This window comes from Saccoglossus kowalevskii, chromosome 19 (genome assembly GCF_978046115.1).
Source record: "Saccoglossus kowalevskii chromosome 19, keSacKowa6.1, whole genome shotgun sequence".
Taxonomy (NCBI): Eukaryota; Metazoa; Hemichordata; class Enteropneusta; family Harrimaniidae; genus Saccoglossus; species Saccoglossus kowalevskii.
This window is the reverse complement of record NC_140659.1, coordinates 30,799,382-30,820,624: the sequence shown is the minus strand read 5'-3', so window position 1 is coordinate 30,820,624 and position 21,243 is coordinate 30,799,382. Positions and strand designations below refer to the sequence as shown.

Genomic DNA, 21,243 nt, shown 5'->3' with positions numbered 1-21,243 from the left:
TCCATGAATAAAGTACAATCCACCCTATAAATGCAGCATTTGATCCAAATAATATTTGAATATTGACAAATTTTGTTGTCAATCAGTCTTTATACTACTAATTAAATACATTATATGTATTGCACTGAGTGTGGCACTTATGTTTCCATACATTATATGTATTGCACTGAGTGTGGCACTTATGTTTCCATACATTATATGTATTGCACTGAGTGTGGCACTTATGTTTCCATACATTATATGTATTGCACTGAGTGTGGCACTTATGTTTCCATACATTATATGTATTGCACTGAGTGTGGCACTTATGTTTTCATACATGGGAATATTGGAAAAAATGCAGAATATTGACAAATGTGTAAAAACGAAAAAATGTGAATGACTGTTCTAAGCCTTCTGGCCACCCCATTAACATGCATTTCCATGAATATTTGTGAAAATATAATACATCAGCATGTAGTGAGTTTTATAACCACAATGCAGTTATCTTGACAAAAAAAATAGACTGGAAGAGCACACAGAAATGATGCATACAGTAACCACTTTATTAATGTTGCAAGAGACAGGTCTTTGTGAGTAAGAAAATAGTGAATTGATGCCATACCGACTTTCATGATAATGTTTCAAATTCTCTCAAATAAGAAAAAATGACGATGGCGCAAATTTCAGTTTATAGCATTCCACGGATGAATAACTGGAGGTGACCTATGACCTTACATTCTGATTGAAATCCATAACACAGACAAGTAAAAAGAGCATGCCGATGAGAAAAAAAAAGACACCTAAAAGATTTGCTTAAAACTTAGCGACAATATATACAAACATAGAACTGGAACCATACTTATTTGTTTAAATACTGAAGTATAACTGATTCCAAATTTTAAAAAAGGTAAGTCCGTACATCTTCAATTTCAATAAAGTGATAAAATTGTACAACACAATATGTGACATGTATAAGTTTTTAAATTACTTGGTAAGTGAATACTTGTAGTCTCTGGTGGAAATACTGACAAGTGCATTAACAATTTGAACAGCATTTACTGTGATTTCTGACCAATAATTGCAGGTGGAATTTGTTCAAAGATGTTATAAAAAGTTTGCTATGGAATTCAGGAAATGGTAAAAAAATTGCACTGGAGTAAATGTTTCAAGTTTTAGATGTAATGCGGTTGTCATAGTGCAAACATAATCATAGTATCTATGATGAGTTTAGTCAGCCATCAATACAATACCAGTAACTTACAGTTTATAACAGCATTCAAATTTCTCCAAGTGATTCAAAACAAACTAAAGAATGTCCAGTCTCAGTGTAGAAGTAGAAGATACCAATAATTATGAAAGTACAGTATGAAGTTTGCAAATACTTTCCCGCAAAGTGAAAATATGATACATGTTCTTCATCAGGTTTTGCTGTTAAAATCAGATTTCAGAATAATAACATCAAATCAATTAATCAAAAAAATACATAAAACTTCTCTAAAACTGTTTCCCTCATTGTATCTACCTCCTCGCCATATATCATCGATTTCTTACTGCTATAAACTCTAAGAAGACGAGACACTTGCTTTTAATACTTGTTTTGACACCTGCTTTATCAAAATCACATTTACATTGTATTTATTTTCTGCAAAACCACCAAACTCTGATGATGGAGTCTTATTGCTTTGGATACGCTAAAATTTGCCTTGCAATATAAGACTAAAATCAATGTGATAATATTACTTATTAACTATATTGACCAATCAGCTGTCACTACATTTAAAATCTATCCTTTAACAAGAGCTGCCAGCAGCACTCAAAGAAAAGTCTACATAAAATGCTGAAAAAAATATTACAGAAAAAGCGTTATCAATTACATGCTTTTTTAAATAGTATTCTAAAATTAATCTACCGATACTTCAAGATTTTGCAAATTTTTCTTGCTGCTATCTTGCCAGGATGCCTCAAAACATGATTTGACTATAAAATGTTGAACATACAAGTTTGTCTGGACTAATTCTATATTACACAAAAAGTAGTGATGTCATCATTTTATGCTGATGATGTCATTAAGTTTTCACAGCAAAAGTTCACCTGTCATTAATTTATGTGTTGAAATGTCAGCAAAACATGTGCAGACTATCATGAAAATATGGATACTGTAAGTTTTCTTAAAGACTTTTGCTAGTCGGGACCCAGAGTATCTTGGCTTGTTCTTGGTCTACCACCTGCTTAATTCTACAGCAGAGTCTGGCTAGACTTGGTCCATGAACAACGGCTGCAAAAGAGATAAAGGGCAATTATTAGTTGTACTGATTTTAGCAGCCATTTCCAACAACATCTCTATTAAAAATCAAATTTAAATACCGTAACAAAAATGCTGTATTAGTATTATTTTGGTGAGCATTTGGTGTGACGAATAACAACAGTATATGTTAAACAAAAACATTGTTTTTTCTTACCTGTAAATAAATGTCTGTATTCATTCTCAATTCTAGTTGTATTCTCAAATATTTCCTTGGCTTGCTTCATTGTTAACTTTTCAGTCAAGAACCGTGGATCTTTTTGCTCTCTGAAATTTGTCAAAATAATTTTATGAATACACAATAGGTTTATCAGTCAAATATCAAATAACACAGTAAAGATAATAAGCATAAAATAGTTTCAAAAAAATAAGATTTGGAAAGAAACTGCATTTTTTATTCTGTATTCAAATATATGGAAAGTTGAGTCATTAAAGGGTATGTAACAACACTCACTTGATTTGCTTGGCAGACTTGTGTTTCATAAAAATAACAATTGGATAAAAGTGATATCTGTGGAGTCTCTCGATGGATGAAGGACAGACATCTAAAATACAGTGGCAATCCTGGAAGAGAACACACATTAGGTTTGTGTTATGAGGCAGATATAATGCAACTATTCAATATTCTAAATGTATTACTGTAATTATTCAATGGGTTTTAATTTCATTGATATCAACTAAAGCCACATGTCCATGTGCATAGAGAGGACTTGCACAACAATAAATTGTATATTGATAATGGCCAGTTTTTTATCTAAAGGCAAGCTAGTGAATTAATTTACTATCAACTGTCAAATTTATGTGTCATATTGCATGATGTTATGTTAAATGAAAACTTACTTTATTACATATCTCTACCACATGGTGTTGTTATATAAAAACTTATTTTATTACATATCTCTACCACATGGTGTTATGTTATATGAAAACTTACTTTATTACATATCTCTACCACATGGTGTTATGTTATATCAAAACTTACTTTATTACATATCTTTACCATATGGTATTTTGTTATATCAAAATTTACATTATTACATATCTCTACCACATGGTGTTATGTTATATCAAAACATACTTTATTACATATCTCTACCACATGGTGTTATGTTATATGAAAACTTACTTTATTACATATCTCTACCACATGGTGTTGTTATATCAAAACTTACTTTATTACATATCTCTACCATATGGTATTTTGTTATATCAAAACTTACTTTATTACATATCTCTACCACATGGTGTTATGTTATATCAAAACTTACTTTATTACATATCTCTACCACATGGTGTTATGTTATATCAAAACGTACTTTATTACATGTCTCTACCACATGGTGTTATGTTATATCAAAACTTACTTTATTACATATCTCTTTAATGGCAGCAGCAGTAATGTATTCATAATGGCTTCCTTTTTGTCGGGAATTCACAACCAGAGAATTATTGAGTCGGTTATCCATTTCTTGTGATGTTCTCTTTTCTGTTGGATATGAATAATAATATTTAGTAGATTTTCCATAACACATGGACATTTTATTGATATTAGAGTCAAATTACTAGTGTAATGACAATGGGCTTTAAACAATTACATATTTTAGAGATAATCAGCTTGGTTGTTAACAGGCTGGTTAAATCAGCTTAGTTTTGTGATCATACTCTGTACTATTTGATTTTTTAAGACAGTTTAAAATGAATTCAAATTTTGTTCTACTGAGCATGTTACTGCACATATACACAATGCATTATGGGAGACAACTTTAAATTTTGTTCTACTGAGCATGTTACTGCACATATACACAATGCATTATGGGAGACAACTTTAAATTTTGTTCTACTGAGCATGTTACTGCACATATACACAATGCATTATGGGAGACAACTTTAAATTTTGTTCTACTGAGCATGTTACTGCACATATACACAATGCATTATGGGAGAGAGCCTTCCAATGTATATATAACGAAAACCTATCATTATATAAATTTTTTGAAATGTTTTCACAATATTAGGATCCATACCAATAATAAAAGACTTTCTACCTATGTAACAAAGCAAAATTTTGAGATACAAAGGAACCATAGAAACAAGTGTAGAAATGATAATTTTGACCATTTTTCATGACATTTGGGATTCTTGTATCATTAAAAATCATCTGGGTAACTGTGATAAAACTATTTTCTTATGTTAACCATTTCCAAACACTTTCTGTCCCTTCACAAGCAAAATACACTACAATTTAGTTTGAAAAAGGACATTTAAATATGATATTCAAATACTGTAGAATACTTTATTTTCGCTTGGAATTTATTTTCGCTATTTTCGCTGAAGGGATGATTCCGTGAAAATAAAATCCAGCGAATATATATTTTTTCCTATATTTTACATTAATCTCATCAAAAATCAGTGAAAATAAATTCCAAGCAAAACGCCCAAAAAGCTTTTTCAGCGAAAATTAATTCCAGCGAAAATAAAGTATTCCACAGTATATGGTATATACACAACACATGTAGATACTGATGATTTATGTGACAACAATAATTATTATTTTTTTATTTCACTGCAAATTATTTGTTTTTGATCATAGTTAGCTACCAGAAAAAACGATAAAAAAATCACCTTTTATAGAACTCGTAACTCACCTGGGATGCAACGGCAGAATTTATTCGGTGATTCCAATACCAATTTTTCTATTACAGGATCCACAAAGGCTCCAATAAGCAGAACTGGACGTTTCACTTTATCTAAAATACATGAGCCAGCAAGCCATGTAATGAATGAATCAATGAGTTAGTACAATGTATTGGTAAAGTGAGTAAGTGGTTATCTATGTAGCAAGTCGTGTAATGAATGGATCAATGAGTTAGTATAATGCATTGGTAAAATGAATAAGTGGTTATCAATGATTTAAGTCATGTAATGAATGAATTAGTGAGTTAGTGCAATGTATTAGTGAAGTGTATAAGTGGTTATCAATGTAGCAAGACATAATGAATGGATCAATGAGTTAGTATAATATACTTGTAAAGTCAATAAGTGGGATCAATGTAGTAAGTCATGTAATGACTGAATCAATGATTTAGTACAATGCATTGATAAAGTGAATGAGTACTATTAATGTAACAAATGATTTCGATGTAGCAAGTCAATAAATTAAATTAATGTAATAAGTTAGTTCAATGTATTGATGTGTGCTATCAATGTAACAAGCCAATGCAATGAGTGAATCAAAGACAGCAAACTAGTCAAAATGTAATGAGTGAATCAAAGACAGCAAACTAGTCAAAATGCAATGAGTGAATCAAAGACAGCAAACTAGTCAAAATGTAATGAGTGAATCAAAGACAACAAACTAGTCAAAATGTAATGAGTGAATCAAAGACAGCAAACTAGTCAAAATGTAATGAGTGAATCAAAGACAGCAAACTAGTCAAAATGTAATGAGTGAATCAAAGACAGCAAACTAGTCAAAATGTAATGAGTACAGTCAATTGTGTGTATCCATAAAAAGAAATCAATTACACAGACATTCAGTCAGTATAATGTGATTGTGAAATCAAACAACTTGACTAATCAATGAAGTGAATCGAGACAACAGGTTGTCTAAAAATATGTTCCAATAGAATGACTGATAGCTCAACATTGAACACACTTTTCAGTCGATACACTGTCCGCATGGATGTTCAACAACACAGGAATTTATAATAATATTTATACATAAAAAAGAACGCTTTCTATTCATTCAATAGATTTACTTACAATCAAGCCTTTCAACTCGTTGATATGTAGGTATTATGAAATCTGCAAAAACCAAAATGTTGAGAGGTTGTAAAACAAACAGTATATTTGCACATGGCGGAGGCGTGTCTATGGTCAAAATCCAACATACCGGTATAATAAATGCAATATTTAGTTAAGATGTAAAAATGGTATATAATTTCAGTAGCAAAATAATACCAAATTAATCACTGAATTTGATTGAAGTTGAGAATATCTGACCTTCTTGGATAGGCACACTATCACCGCTAGTACCATCCACAGAACTCAACTCCCGACTGTCTTTTGAATTATTTCTCTGGTGTTTTTTTCTTCGAAAGAAACTTCTCCTTGCTGACGCAGATCCCCTTCTTGAGGAAGCATTCCGTAGTTCATCCTCAGCTAGTCCATCGTTGATGCTACGCTTTCTCATGATTTCTTGTTCCAACCTGGAGATGACAAGATATTGTTGTCATGACTACAAAGACGATAATGCATTAGAATGTTTCTACATTAACAATTCTTGATCAATTACAATCTTTGAAATAAGTATGTCAAACATCACTTTTGTTTCTGAAATTTTAATATATGAATGTATTTTAATATGATTTTATTTTTATGTCACAAACCCATGTTGTTACATGATTTTTCATTACTAAATTCAACTGCAAAATGTTTGACAGATTCAAGGCTGATGGGAAGCAACAGAGAAATGCTCTATTGTCTGATACTGTATAGCAATGACATAGAATAAATGCATCTTTTGAGGTGTCTCAGAAATATTATAATACATGTACACCCATAGTACCGGTACATAACATTATGAATATGAGCTGAACAAAAACCAGAAACATAAGGAGTCAAATGCTCTCCTTTCATTGGTCAGTTTTAACACACCATTCAGGGAGTTTCCCATAATTACATGATACCACATAAAAGACACTGTTTACAATAACAGGATTTCAGTACCAACAAACTATTGAAAGGTGACTGCAGACCTTGGAATGCAACCTTTTTTCAAATAACTTAGGGAATCATGAAATTTACATTTACAAACAAAAAAACTCCTCAGGGTGAAACTGCAGCAAGATTCTAGGCTTACATGAATTTGCTTGGAAGTTGTCCGCATTCTCGTTTGTGACCAACAGAATCAACAGTCCATGCTCTCCATACACCTAAAATTCCCTTAAACATAGTGTCATCAACAAATAGTATATTATCTTTTCTAATGCTGAGTTCCCCATCAATTTCTGCCACTCGGTCAATTTGTGACTTGATGTAGAAGGCATCGCAAGGTACAGATTTGATTTTAATGAATTCTAAACAGAAAAAAAAAAATATGTTAAAATGAAATTTTGAAACTAATATTTCTTTTAATTCCATTATAATAGCAACATGTTAGCATCAAAAGATAACTTTTCAAGTGTTACAAGTACACACATGAACAATGCAATACATTTGGTTTTACATCTTAACAAAATCAAATATTAGTGTAAAGAACCCAGGATCCATGTTAGGGTAGCAACATGGGTAAAATGAGGTAAAAATTAAAATTAATCTGAAAGTTACTAAGAATGTTACTATAACAACTCTTAGATATGGTAGTACTAATGGTGTACCAATGTTTGTCTAAGGGATTAACCAATTTCGCTATTATGATTTCTTGAATATTTTAACTATAAAACAATATTTTTGAAACTTTTCATCACACGGATGACCTGTGACTAGCATGTAATGATTTTAATGCTGTAGTGGAGAAAATAGCTTCTTGTTTTTTTCTTTATCTACATTTGTTTTCTAGCTACAATCAAATAACTACAGCCGTGCTCACCAAAATTCTGTAATCAGTTTATGCAATTTAAAAGTCATACACAAGACTACTCATTGAGATGCATAATGATATAAAGCAATCTGACCTGCAGTATTGAAATTTCTAATATTGACAGAAAACTGAAAGAATAAATTTGATTGTTTATCTGTGCTTTAATACCACAGCACCTATGATACATGTATAATCTGATAAGTGGTAACTGAGATATTAACATAGTTGAACTCTGGTGACCTTGCCCTTTGTTATATAATATAATTCCCTTTATCATAGTTTGTTTCAATATAAATATGCATTGTCATAATTAATTTTGAATACAAACAAGTTTTGGGGTTGAACCAACAGTGGGGAATCAGTCTACCGAATGTTCTCAAAAGATGTAAATATCTTACAAAAACATTGGTGCCTTATTTGTTTAATTATTTTAAGGGACATAATTTCCAGCTTTATTCAAAGTAATTCAGATATTTTAGTATAAAAACAAATGTCTCAGTGCAAAAAAAAGTTCTGCATTTAGATGTGAATAGATTCATAAAACATGCAAGATAACAGATAATCCTAGCTGACTTTTGTCCAAGTATTTTGTACAGGTGTCTGTAAAAAATTAATGATTCACTGAGACAAATATGAACTGCCTGCCTCATTGTGTGACTACTGTATTATATGAAAAGTAAAAAAAACACTCTTTATGAATAGCTATCATGTTGCAAGCTCTGCTTTGTATGCAAATCAACTTAAATAGTTGGTGTCCAGTGGAGATGGTACGGGCAAGGTAAAAAGCAACTGTGCAATGATTAGTTCTAGAAATATTAGTGAAATAGCTAAAAATTCATTAATTATGCAAATTAGGTATTAATACGCACAGATTATAACCTAGGCATACAAAAAACACCATTGTCGATAGTCGGGGTCAAAAAAGCACAATAGCAAAACTAGACAAACATTGGTACAGCATATGTTCTACTATATTCGCCTATAGCAAAGATATCAGATGATACGTAGGTTGTTACACCAGGATAGTAGCATGCTATTACAGAATGTCTGAATTAGTTCAATTTTTAACAAATTAAATCTCTAATTCACTGCTAAATTAATGCTGAAATAAATCTGGTTCTGAAATCATTTACATTTGAAGTGCATTGTACAATAGAGTATTATTATTATCAGCAGGGAATAGTTTGCTGTTAATTATGCTTTATATGCAAAGTTGACCATATAATGTTTTCACAAACCAGTAAATTTAAAACAAAGTGGATGTCCATGCAGTATGAAATGTGCTAAATTTAAACACAAGGAATATTTCTCTTTTTAAGGAATATGAATAAAACAAATACATACTTGGTATATTGCTTTGTGTCAGGATGGTAACTCTGTCAAATGGTTTCTGGAGCTCAAGAGCAGCTTGCTCAGCTGTGGCTGTTCTTAGATTTGTACCATTCAACTGAAAATATAAGAAAACACAATTAGACATTCCCTGTTGAACTTTTCATTACCTCCATCAAGTGATATTTAGAGGTTGAATTTAGGAACATTGTGACTAATTGTAGCTTGCACAAATGACACTAGTATTTTTGTATTTAGATAAAGACATTTTGTCTTGTATCAAGTCAACAGTATTGGGGTGGGGTTTAGTGTTGTGGGGGTTGGTGGTGATGGCTCCCTAAACTAAATTAACATGAATCTATATTGCTTTGATATTCTACCTAACCCTCACCTCCAGTATTTGGTCACCAGTCCTTAGACCATCCGGTACATTAGCCACACTATCAGGCTGTATATCAGACACAAATATACCCACAGCGTTACCGCCCACAATACTGAAACCTAACCCTCACCTCCAGTATTTGGTCACCAGTCCTTAGACCATCCGGTACATTAGCCACACTATCAGGCTGTATATCAGACACAAATATACCCACAGCGTTATCGCCCACAATACTGAAACCTAACCCTCACCTCCAGTATTTGGTCACCAGTCCTGAGACCATCCGGTACATTAGCCACACTATCAGTCTGTATATCAGACACAAATATACCCACAGCGTTACCGCCCACATTACTGAAACCTAACCCTCACCTCCAGTATTTGGTCACCAGTCCTTAGACCATCCGGTACATTAGCAACACTATCAGGCTGTATATCAGACACAAATATACCAACAGCGTTACCGCCCACAATACTGAAACCTAAACTTCGATTAATCTTCTGGAGCATCACAAATCGCGGCGGTTCACATAATGACATTCCACTTGACATCATATCCTGATCATGACTACGGGCACTGAAATAAAACAACAACATATTATATTAAATTCAACTTGCACACTGCAGGGATAATGATACTACCTTATAAGGAATTTGAATTACTAAATAAGGAGTTCAGATAGTATCATCCCCATGTATCAGTGTAGGTTTTAATGTATGCACCAATGATACTGTGAGTTTGTTAACTTCTCACATAACTTTGTATCATTCCACCTTATGACTATATTAGAAGAACAACTCTTGGAAAGCATACATGGTAGTTTAACCTAAATATGTTTCTTTTGACAAGAATTGATATTCTATAGTATGAAGCTTGCAATCAACAACAATTTGCTTTTATTCCAGGGCGACCTCGCTTTCATACTGATTGAGCACATCAACGATGAATTGTACATGTTGTATCGCTGCACGGAACCCAGAAGCGCAAATTATTCATCATTGGCAACTACATAATCAGAGTGGAGTACATGAAATTTAATTGTACCTTGAACAAATGCTTGCTCGCGGAGTCGGAGGCGTCATTGTTCCTGTTTCTGACATGAATGACATGTCCATTTGTGAGTGACTTGTAGTCGGTGAATTGGTTGCTGTACTTTGTGGGGTTGGTGTTAGTGTGGAATTCACGCTAGAACAGCTGGAATCTGTATCATCTTCCATTTCTGAAATGAGTGTAGAATAATCAATATTGGCCACATATGGTGTGTTCTAGGTATAAGATCTTGAGTTCATGAGGAAAAAAACAGTCATCTTGAATGCCAACGTTTTCCATAGTATCCGAGCCAGTTTGTAGACATTTCAACAAAGAAGATAATGCTTTTTTTTCACCTAGTTAGGTCAGTTCGATGACCAAACCCAGATTTTTCCATTCTAGCATATAATATTTTCTTTTTATTTTAAGATTATGTGTTCTTACTGACACTGAGAATAAAGATGAGACTTACTTTTTGGGTTATACTGTGCTAAGATATTGATACTATCTCCGCCCAAGCGTAGTATGTTTGCTGCTTGGCCGTATGTTGCACAGCGTAAATTAATACCATTGTACTGAAATAAAGACAATTAAATGCAATGTCAATGCTGATTGAACGCATATCAGGACAGTTACATGGTATGCTATGGTGGCAATAGACACTTAAATGCAATGTCAATGCTGATTTAATGCAGTGAGAGGACTGCCTGAATATATCAAGACAGTTACATGGTATGCTATGGTGGCAATAGACAATTAAATGCAATGTCAATGCTGATTTAATGCAGTGAGAGGACTGCCTGAATATATCAAGACAGTTACATGGTATGCTATGGTGGCAATATACACTTAAATGCAATGTCAATGCTGACTGAATGCATATCAGGACAGTTACATGCTATGGTATGGTGGCAATGTTGATGATTACCAAGTTTGTCCGTTCTACAGTTGCTGTCATCATTTAATTAGCTTGTAAGACTATGTTTGTCATTTGAAAGACCTCAAAGTTCCCAAAATAGTTTACATTTTATTTGCATTTCCCACCAGTATTTTGACCAATATTATGGAATAGGATTTTATACCTCTAGAATTTGATCTCCATAAGCCAAGCCATACGTTTCTGCTAGACTGCCCTCAGTGGCAGACATAACAAATACACCTCCATGTGAACTCTCTTGTATACGAAAACCGAGCGGTTCTTGCGTTCTTTCATTGATTTGAATCAATCTAGGCTCTCTGGATCTAAACAAGAAACAAAAATATAAATATCACATTCTACCATATTTCTCTAAAAAGACAGAAATGAAACTGTTTTTGACCCCCCTCCCCTCCCCCCAAGGGTAATATAGTTGCATAATACAATAACGGTAAAAGCCTACTTATAATGCAAATACCTAGAATTTATTCATATCGCAATAAATTGTACTCTCGGGCAATATAATGATATTGACTTTAAACAAGCAGCCTCTCGGCTGAGATAGCTCCGCTGTTAGCAATGCACATTTCAATTAAAGAACAGAAGATATCATTAGAAAATGAACAATATGCATAGTATCAATGCTATGGGACTTGCTGTTTTCAACAAGAATTCAAAAATATAATTTTTCACCATAAACGATTGTGGTTTTTAACAAGAAGTCGAAAATATCACTTTTTACAAAAATGACAAAAATATTCATCAAAATTAGAGAATTGAAGATATCATCATGAAATGAACAAATTTGAGAGTGGTCCACATGTAGTACATATATATGTAATATCAAAGCAATTGGACTTGCGCTTTTTAACAAGAAGTTGAAAATATCACTTTTTACCAAAAATGACAAAAATATTCACCAAAATTAGAAAATTAAAGATATCATTACAAAATGAACAACTCTGAGAGAGGTCCACATGTAGTACCTATATATGTAATATCAAAGCAATTGGACTTGCGGTTTTTAACAAGAAGTTTAAAATATCACTTTTTACCAAAAATGACAAAAATATTCACCAAAATTAGAGAATTAAAGATATCATTACAAAATGAACAAATCTGAGAGAGGACCACATGTAGTATCTATATACGTAATATCAAAGCAATTGGACTTGCGGTTTTTAACAAGAAGTCGAAAATATAATTTTTTACCAAAAATGACAAAAATATTCACCAAAATTAGAGAATTGATGATATCATTACAAAATGAACAAATCTGAGAGAGGTCCACATGTAGTACCTATATATGTAATATCAAAGCAATTGGACTTGCGGTTTTTAACAAGAAGTTGAAAATATCACTTTACCAAAAATGACAAAAATATTCACCAAAATTAGAGAATTGAAGATATCATTACAAAATGAACAAATCTGAGAGAGGTCCACATGTAGTACCTATATATGTAATATCAAAGCAATTGGACTTGCGGTTTTTAACAAGAAGTCGAAAATTTAATTTTTTACCAAAAATAACAAAAATATTCACCAAAATTAGAAAATGGATGATATCATTACAAAATTAACAAGTCTGAGAGAGGTCCACATGTAGTACCTATATATGTAATATCAAAGCAATTGGACTTGCGGTTTTTAACAAGAAGTCGAAAATTTAATTTTTTACCAAAAATGACAAAAATATTCACCAAAATTGAAGATATCATCATGAAATGAACAAATCTGAGAGAGGTCTACCCAAGGTACATATACACCAAGTATCAAAGCATTCAGGCTTGTAGTTTTCAAGAAGAAGTCGAAAAAGTAAAACATTGACACGGACGACGGACGACGGACGACGACGACGGACAATCACTCATATGATAAGCTCCGCTCGACAAAGTCGACAGCGGAGCTAAAAAGTTGGGACACTAGCCTAATATTCTGGGAAAGTGATTGTTGTACTCTAGTGGATAGTGGTCATTTTGGCATTGTTATAACATTACCATAGGTTCCTATGGCATTATGTCATATCTTAAATTGTAGTCTGGTGAGTGAAAAAATCATATATTGTGAATGATGGGGTACTTTTTCGTTGGTCTGAATTATTTAAAAAATCTGGGTTTTTAAAAGTGTCAAAAATGAAATTTTGAAAAATATATTCAACAAGTTTCTCAAAAACGTCACAGTAACAAACAAAAGAATGCTATTTCATGTTGCCATGGGACAATAGCGTTATAATCCAATGAACATTATCATGCGATTTATGACCAGTTATCTAAATACTAGTAATTATGAGTAGGCTTGCAATAAAATACAAAACATCTGATTCATAATTCATATATATAAGACTTTTATATTAATATGTTACCATATTTCCTAATCACCTAAATTAAACCCATATGAACATGTCAAATAACAACAGTGAATATTCTCAAAATAGTGAAATTAAATGCCAGAGAAAAAACAAATATTTACAGTATTACAAAGTAACTCTTTGACATAGATGACTATAGAAGAAATAATGAATATTAAGCTCACCTCGGTCCTGTCTGCCTTGGCACTGAATTGGTACTGTGGATTGACAATCTAGAAAGTGATCCATCTGAACTAGTGGAAGGTACTGAATGTTCAGGAATGGTTGGAGAAATCGGGCTGCTTCTGTCAGATATGGAAACCTGCTCAATGGAGCCAGTACTGGAATGGGGGCCCGGACTCACCCGAGAGGCCGATGGGATTTTGATCCGAGAATAGTAAGGCAGTGACTGATGGCCATCTCTCATTTCAAAACTATGAGGTGAGTTTCTAAGTGGGCTGTGAATTGGCGACCTGCGCGTAAAATCTAGACTCTGGTTCAATTCACGACGAGAAGTATTAGGGCTTGAAATGTAACCATCTGAATGTGTCTCCGGGCATGGACTTGTTCGTCGTTTGCGATCAATATCCTGTGGTGTTATCGAAGATCGCGGACTTGAAGAATGATTTAAAAAACGTGGTGTTGGCGGTTTACTGGCGATAGCTGGTCCATCATTGCGCTCTATGTTCTTACTTTTTGCTGTGAAAAAAGGCACATCTTTAAAAGTAACCACAGTTGTTGTAGCATGGGTTTCTATTGGGTATGAATGTGGTGAAGTGCGTATCTGAGTACCGTTTACATAAACAGGACTGGGAGATATTTTAGCCTCGGCACGACACACCGTAAGAGAAGAGTCAGAGTTCACCAAAGGGGATACCACAGGTTTGTAAATGTTAGGTTTAGCAATGTCCAATGTTGTTGGCTTCTGAATCATTTCTGCTCTGACAGTGTGTGGATGGTTTTCTTTTCTTTTCAAAGGTGCAGACTTTGGTCGTGGATCTTCATTAATATCACTGGCTGAAACAACCGAGTAATCCATAGTTGTATCTGGGGTGGAAAGAGTCGGAAAATGTTTGTATTCATTGCCATTGTTTTGGGGAGGTACAGCATGTAGGTGATTGGATGTCATTGTTATTGTAGATGCACCTGAGGGTGTCGGTGTATGTTTTGGCGTTATACTATCAGCAACAATGGTACTAGCTGAATCAGAAGAATGCGTTGATGACTGTCGACTGTGTTTATTAAATGATGAATGGTTCAGTGATGAAATTCTATCAGGAGGAATCGGAGGTATCTCCCCAGAACCTTTAATGTTGTCTTTGGTAGGAATTTCTATGTACCTCCGCCATTCATATCCATTTGCAATTGTAACCCTTTCTTTTGATTTCCTGTGGCTAATATACACCCCTCCCCCTTTTACTTCATATAGTTCAGGAGCTCCACGAGATTTTGGCCAAGTTCCACTGCTTTCTTTTTCCTTAGGCCATGCTTTTTTATATCTTGTACTTGGGTGTTTTTTCATTTGTGGCAATGATGGTAATTTGTTGTCGTCGTCTGGTGACTCAATTGGCGGTGGCGGAACGCGAAACACAGGGGGATCACGGTATTTTGGACTCTCTTTGGGTCGTGAAATAACTGTGACCTCTGGTTCTGCTGGAAGTGCACGAGATGAGTGGGATTCATGATTTAAGTATTCACAGTATGCACCATTTTGAAGTGTTGGAACAATTCCATTGTCTGTCTGCACACACATGTTTTTGACATTCTGGAGCTGCGTCTTTATCTCCTCCATAATCTCACCATGAGAAGACGAATACTGCAAGTTAGATTTTGTAGAGTCTGAGTCTTTGTCGTGGAGAGAATCAAACATACTGTTTCCACTGACAGTAGATGTTGTAGGACTTCGGAGAATAGATAATGCAATGGAGTCTCCTGTACTTTCAAGCAGCTTTTCAACATCAGATGCTGTTTTGTTTTCTATTGGTGAACCATTTACCTGTGACACATAAACACAAATTGTCAAAGATGGGATAACACATTTCAGAAATTTTATATAATATATATTTTAGTTTAGACAGAAATTAACCTAATTTGACTGTTGATCAAAGAAAGTTTAAGATTTTTGAACAATGAAAAAATAACAAACTGTTCTCAAATTATTTTGATCAATGAAAATACACATTTTAAGTTGCAGATTATGCTGAAAACACAGATTGTTGAGATACGGTGGTTAGCAAATAGTTTCCGCAGTACATACACATCACTCCAATCTTTGTCAGTTACTTACATAAATTACTCTGTCCCCTACAGTTAGATTGCCTTGAGCTGCCACTGAATTTGGAGCAACACGACTAATGAAAATGCCCTGCTCTAATGAGAGGCCAATGTCCTTTCTACCAGTCAAATTCAGATGGATGGACTGCAGTGCTTTACCACTAGAGGGCCTCCTTCTCTTGATCACCTGCAAAAAAACATGCCAGCTTTCAGAATGTGGTCAACTTTAGTCACAAATCAATAATGCATAATTTTTTCTAGGTTTTTCAACAAGCAGCCTGTCGGCTGAGATAGCTCCGCTGTTAGCAATGCACGTTGCAATTAAAGAACAGAAGATATCATTAGAAATATGTATAGTATCAAAGCAATCAGACTTGCTGTTTTCGACAAGAATTCAGAAATTTTCACCGAAAACGACAAAAATATTCACCAAAGTTAGAGAATTGATGATATCATCATGAAATGAACTAATCTAAGAGACGCCTACCCAAGGTACATATACACCAAGTATCAAAGCATTCAGGCTTGTAGTTTTCAAGAAGAAGTCGAAAAAGTAAAACATTGACACAGACGCCGCCAGACAATTACACTCCTATGATAAGCTCTGCTCGACAAAGTCGACAATGGAGCTAAAAATTCATCAAACCCTATATTCAATGAAGAATTATGTCAATTTGGTCAAACAAACAATGAAATTGAAGACAATACTTAAAATATACAAAACGTTGTATCAAAATTTTTAGACTCACAGGGTTAAGTCATTTGAATTTTCAGCAAGCAATGCACTTCTTGCTTACAGTTTGCAGACAATTTTGCCTGTAACTAATTTTTATTTACTTAAAGAAGTCTGTTAAGCCATCTGCTTATCTTCCATAAAGCTCTCATCTCATGTCAGTCATCCTGTGGTAATCTCTTACTTATTGCAACAATTACACAGTGATGTGAAAATAAAGCATGTCTCTCATAAAATCAACGTTGTTTCCATCTCGTATCAATGTTGTTTCCATCTCGTATCAACGTTGTTTCCATCTCGTATCAACGTTGTTTCCATCTCGTATCAACGTTGTTTCCATCTCGTATCAACGTTGTTTCCATCTCGTATCAACGTTGTTTCCATCTCGTATCAACGTTGTTTCCATTCTTTATGAGGGGCTCGTCATGCACTCGTGTGTGTCAGGATTACAGTTGTATAACGAAAAAATATGTCCCGACAATAAGTCGAGTATACTTCTCGAATTTAATATATGACATTCCATACAACTTAAAAAATACAACTGTGTCTCAAAATAAATAAATTATAAAGATCCGCAAAAAAATGTTATGTTCCCTGAAATATATCAGTACTGTGAAATGGTTGGTGTCTGACAACTTAATGTACTCTATAAAAATATGCTCGTGTTCAAGAATGTTTTGTAACATTTGAGTTGCACATATATTTGTGTATATTGGGGTGTCAAACAACTGGATATGCCCGTGCCACACAGTCAAGTTTTTTTTTTTTTTTTTTTAATTTGATGGCACCTTGTACTTTGTCACATTGTATAACATAATTATTGCCTAGCCAACAAGACATTGCAAACATTGTACGTTAACTACATTGTGTAAGTCATTCAAATAAACCACATTTATTTATAACAATGCACTGTTTTGTGCAAGCACAGAACTAAAAAAAAGTCATAGTCCTCGTTGGATTAGGGGAAATGTTATTCATGCCAAAAATAAAGTAATATGCACCAACAGCATAGTTAATAATTTAGAGTGAATAATTGGCTGGTAGGTAGGAAATTAAACAGGATATGCTATTCATGCATTTTTTGTATCCACACTAATTTCATTTGTCCAGGCTCATGTACAGAGATACGAAACATGAAATTATGGACATGTATCTCAACATGTATAATACCACGTTCAAAAAAAAGTCAGCCATCTTGTATTAAATCGCTAAACTACTGCATGTGTATATGTCCCAGATAAAGTACTAGGCACATGCAAAGAATGATCAGATTTGGTCAAGAGGGTTATGAAATATGACTTGTCTCTGTTTCGAACTATTTCGAATGGGAACTAATAAGAGGCTCCATGGTGCAAGACAATACAGACAATAGCATAATGCATGATGTTAGCTCACGGAATTAACAACTCCAGTTGAAGTGATAACAACTGTGTAACAAGTAAACAACTAGGCGGACCATGCAAATTACATTTTCCGTGATGCACTGGTGCAATCCCTGGGATTGCGGAGCTGTGCTTCAAGTTACTTTTTGTGCATATGTATGCCATTGGTTAACATTTTAAATTGATGTGACAGGACAGACATAGGTAGACGCCAAGAAGCCATGAAACACTAGGAACTTAGGAAAATATTAGCTACATCAGAATCAAATCCATTTCACCTGTTTCTGTTGCTCTTAATATATACTACAGGCAATATGGAGCCCTCATTAGAATAAGGCGGACTAGTTACCTACCATATTTAGCACACCGCCTCCACTCTTAACGGCTTTAATAGCAAAACTTGGGTCCACATTGGTTAGATCAACATCGTTGACTTTCATCAAGCAATCATTCACTCTGAAAATACAACAAAATAATATAAACTGAACCCATAGACATCAAGGTGACAATAACTATCTGTTGTAAAAAAAATTTTTTACATACACAAATTTATATATCTGAATACCATTTCGTCACTGAGTGTACCAAACTCAATCCGACAAGGGATAAATTCTTCAACACAATTGCCTCCATTTATCCCACATTTAGTATGTTGAACAAAACCCATAAATTCTACTTTATCATGGATCCTATATCTGATATTGCTCACTGGATTGGGTCATACCTTTATCAAATGTACAATTTTAGAAATACTTCGTTGCTGTATAATTTTCTGTATGTTTTTGTTTTACCCATACCTCCAGAAATGGAAGGTTGTGGTCAATAAAGTTATATCATGGAAGAGTCAAAGACTAAAATCGGCGAGTCACTCAATTTGATAAATACATAAACACAGTGACTTACCGAAGTCTACCATCAGCAATACTGCCTTTATCAACTCGACTCACATAGATTGAACAATCATCTGGACTTTGCGGATTCTCCTTGGCATTACCAATCTCAAAACCAAAATCACTGACATCCTCCTGAAAAAGAAACACAAGATGATTAAATCAATGTCTATGAAGTGTGGTAATATTGTCTGCGTTTGGAATTAAGAATCAGACTGAGAAAGAAACGCAAGATGATTAAATCACTTAAGTGTGGTAATAATGTCTGCGTTTGAAATCAAAAATCAGACTGAGAAAGAAACGCAAGATGATTAAATCCCTGTCTATGAAGTGTGGTAATATTGTCTGTGTTTCGAATCAAGAATCAGACTGAGAAAGAAACACAAGATGATTAAATCAATGTCTATGAAGTGTGGTAATAATGTTAGCGTTTGAAATCAAGAATCAGAGAAAGATAACATAAAGATCTATAAGCATCAATTATTAATGTCTATTTCCAATTCAATTTATTTCCTAGACATTACATGTCATGGTTGTTTTGCAATGAAGACATTGTGAAAGTGACAACAATGACTTATAATACAATAAGCATACACCCTGGCCAGATATCTTGGGATTTGAGTTATTACATTGCCAGCAATGCTGCCTTCTAAAAATACATCCCTACGTAACTGAGCAAGCCTTCGTTTATTCCACAATAGAAAGACGGCTCATTTTATAATTAGTTCCTCATTACCCCTGCAGGCAGTATTTGATTCTTCTAGACGCCATTAAAAGCTCTTTTCTTGAAATATGTAAATACGGTATATGATTACACTTTATCTTCTCATACCTCTGATACATCACATATGCAAATATATTCATTAAAACCAGTGCAGCCATATACAGACGTCATGTACTGAATATAAAATCACTTTCAAATCTCCTTTGATCAATAACCACTAAGGAAACCAAAATATTGAATATACATGCAGTTGTAGCTTCAGAAGAGAGAAACCGACACTGTCGAAGACGCTTATATTTTTAGTTAGACGTAGAATGTTCACTAGCGAGTGATATACCAAAAAACGCTCAGTGATTTTTAAAGTGAAAGAATTATGGTGAGTTTGTTATATATAGGATCCAATACTGATTTAGTCTTATTCATCTATTCATGAACTTGACCCCAAAGGACTGTCCAATTATCGTTCAATAAAAGGGCTGCACATAGTTTTAAGCGACCAATGAGAGCAAGTCATTTCAATAATGGCCAGCGCAGTTTTTATACATGTATGGTGAGAAAGTGAATAAATTAAATAGTAGTGGCCTACTAGAACTGTAGTTGCTTTAGAAGTGAATCCAAAAAAAAATTGCACATAAAAATATTATATCATGGATTATTAATATGCAACTCATTTTGAAAATGGAGACACATTTGTTAATTATGTGAGCACATATATTACTAATAGAATACATACAGTATATGTAATGTACAAGAATCATAACAAACTGACTGTACTGTATTATACATTGGTAGGTCCTTTACATAACATATAGTCTGTCTACAAATGAGACTCATGAAGCATGGACATTGGATACAATAAAATAGAATGGACATAATATTGAAAAGTCTAAAGCTACTTCACAAGGTGCTAAACCATTTTAATGATAATGGTATTTTATACTTATACAAATTAACTTTAGAATTAATGTGATGATTTACGATTGGAATTCAAGTCAGAATTAACATGTTTAGTTCGTCTTCAACTCCATGAAGAGATATTCCTTACTGACATGACACATCTTTGTACTTTCCGAAAATACCGGGACATGTGACCTTTGGGGTCATAAATAAAACCAAAAAATAAATAAAAACAAAATAATAAGAGCATGTTCAGACTGTTTTTTAGAATACATTTACTTTGCTGTAGCAGGGCCATCTTGGACATCTTCAGCCTGCCCAGTTTGTGTTTGATATTTCACATCACAACTGCGGCGACTCAGGAAATTGTTACCAGTTCTGAGCAAAAGGAAGCCGAAATTTTAAGGAATATGTAAAAAGTTGTTTGGGTAATGTTTTCAAACATAAAATGCTAAAATGTAATAATAAATT

The 21,243-nt window shown here is 33.8% G+C and overlaps 1 protein-coding gene across 2 annotated transcripts in view; it reads right to left on the bottom strand.

Moving 5' to 3' along the window:
• Nucleotides 1-524: 524 nt before the first annotated feature.
• The window catches only part of LOC102809660 (disks large homolog 5-like), a 76,977-nt gene continuing 56,258 nt past the window's right edge, over nt 525-21,243 (bottom strand). For both annotated transcript variants that reach the window (XM_085493893.1, XM_085493894.1), the window contains exons 5-21: nt 19,165-19,286; nt 18,615-18,717; nt 16,160-16,333; nt 14,058-15,868; nt 11,689-11,848; nt 11,079-11,181; nt 10,622-10,796; nt 9,949-10,153; nt 9,210-9,312; nt 7,146-7,362; nt 6,287-6,492; nt 6,047-6,088; nt 4,930-5,031; nt 3,649-3,770; nt 2,739-2,848; nt 2,442-2,551; nt 525-2,257 (exon numbers count right to left, since the gene is read on the bottom strand). In XM_085493893.1, the coding sequence (XP_085350019.1) occupies nt 2,151-2,257; nt 2,442-2,551; nt 2,739-2,848; nt 3,649-3,770; nt 4,930-5,031; nt 6,047-6,088; nt 6,287-6,492; nt 7,146-7,362; nt 9,210-9,312; nt 9,949-10,153; nt 10,622-10,796; nt 11,079-11,181; nt 11,689-11,848; nt 14,058-15,868; nt 16,160-16,333; nt 18,615-18,717; nt 19,165-19,286 (3,972 nt within the window). In that variant the 3' untranslated portion in view covers nt 525-2,150. The remainder of the gene's footprint in view (nt 2,258-2,441; nt 2,552-2,738; nt 2,849-3,648; nt 3,771-4,929; nt 5,032-6,046; nt 6,089-6,286; nt 6,493-7,145; nt 7,363-9,209; nt 9,313-9,948; nt 10,154-10,621; nt 10,797-11,078; nt 11,182-11,688; nt 11,849-14,057; nt 15,869-16,159; nt 16,334-18,614; nt 18,718-19,164; nt 19,287-21,243) is intronic.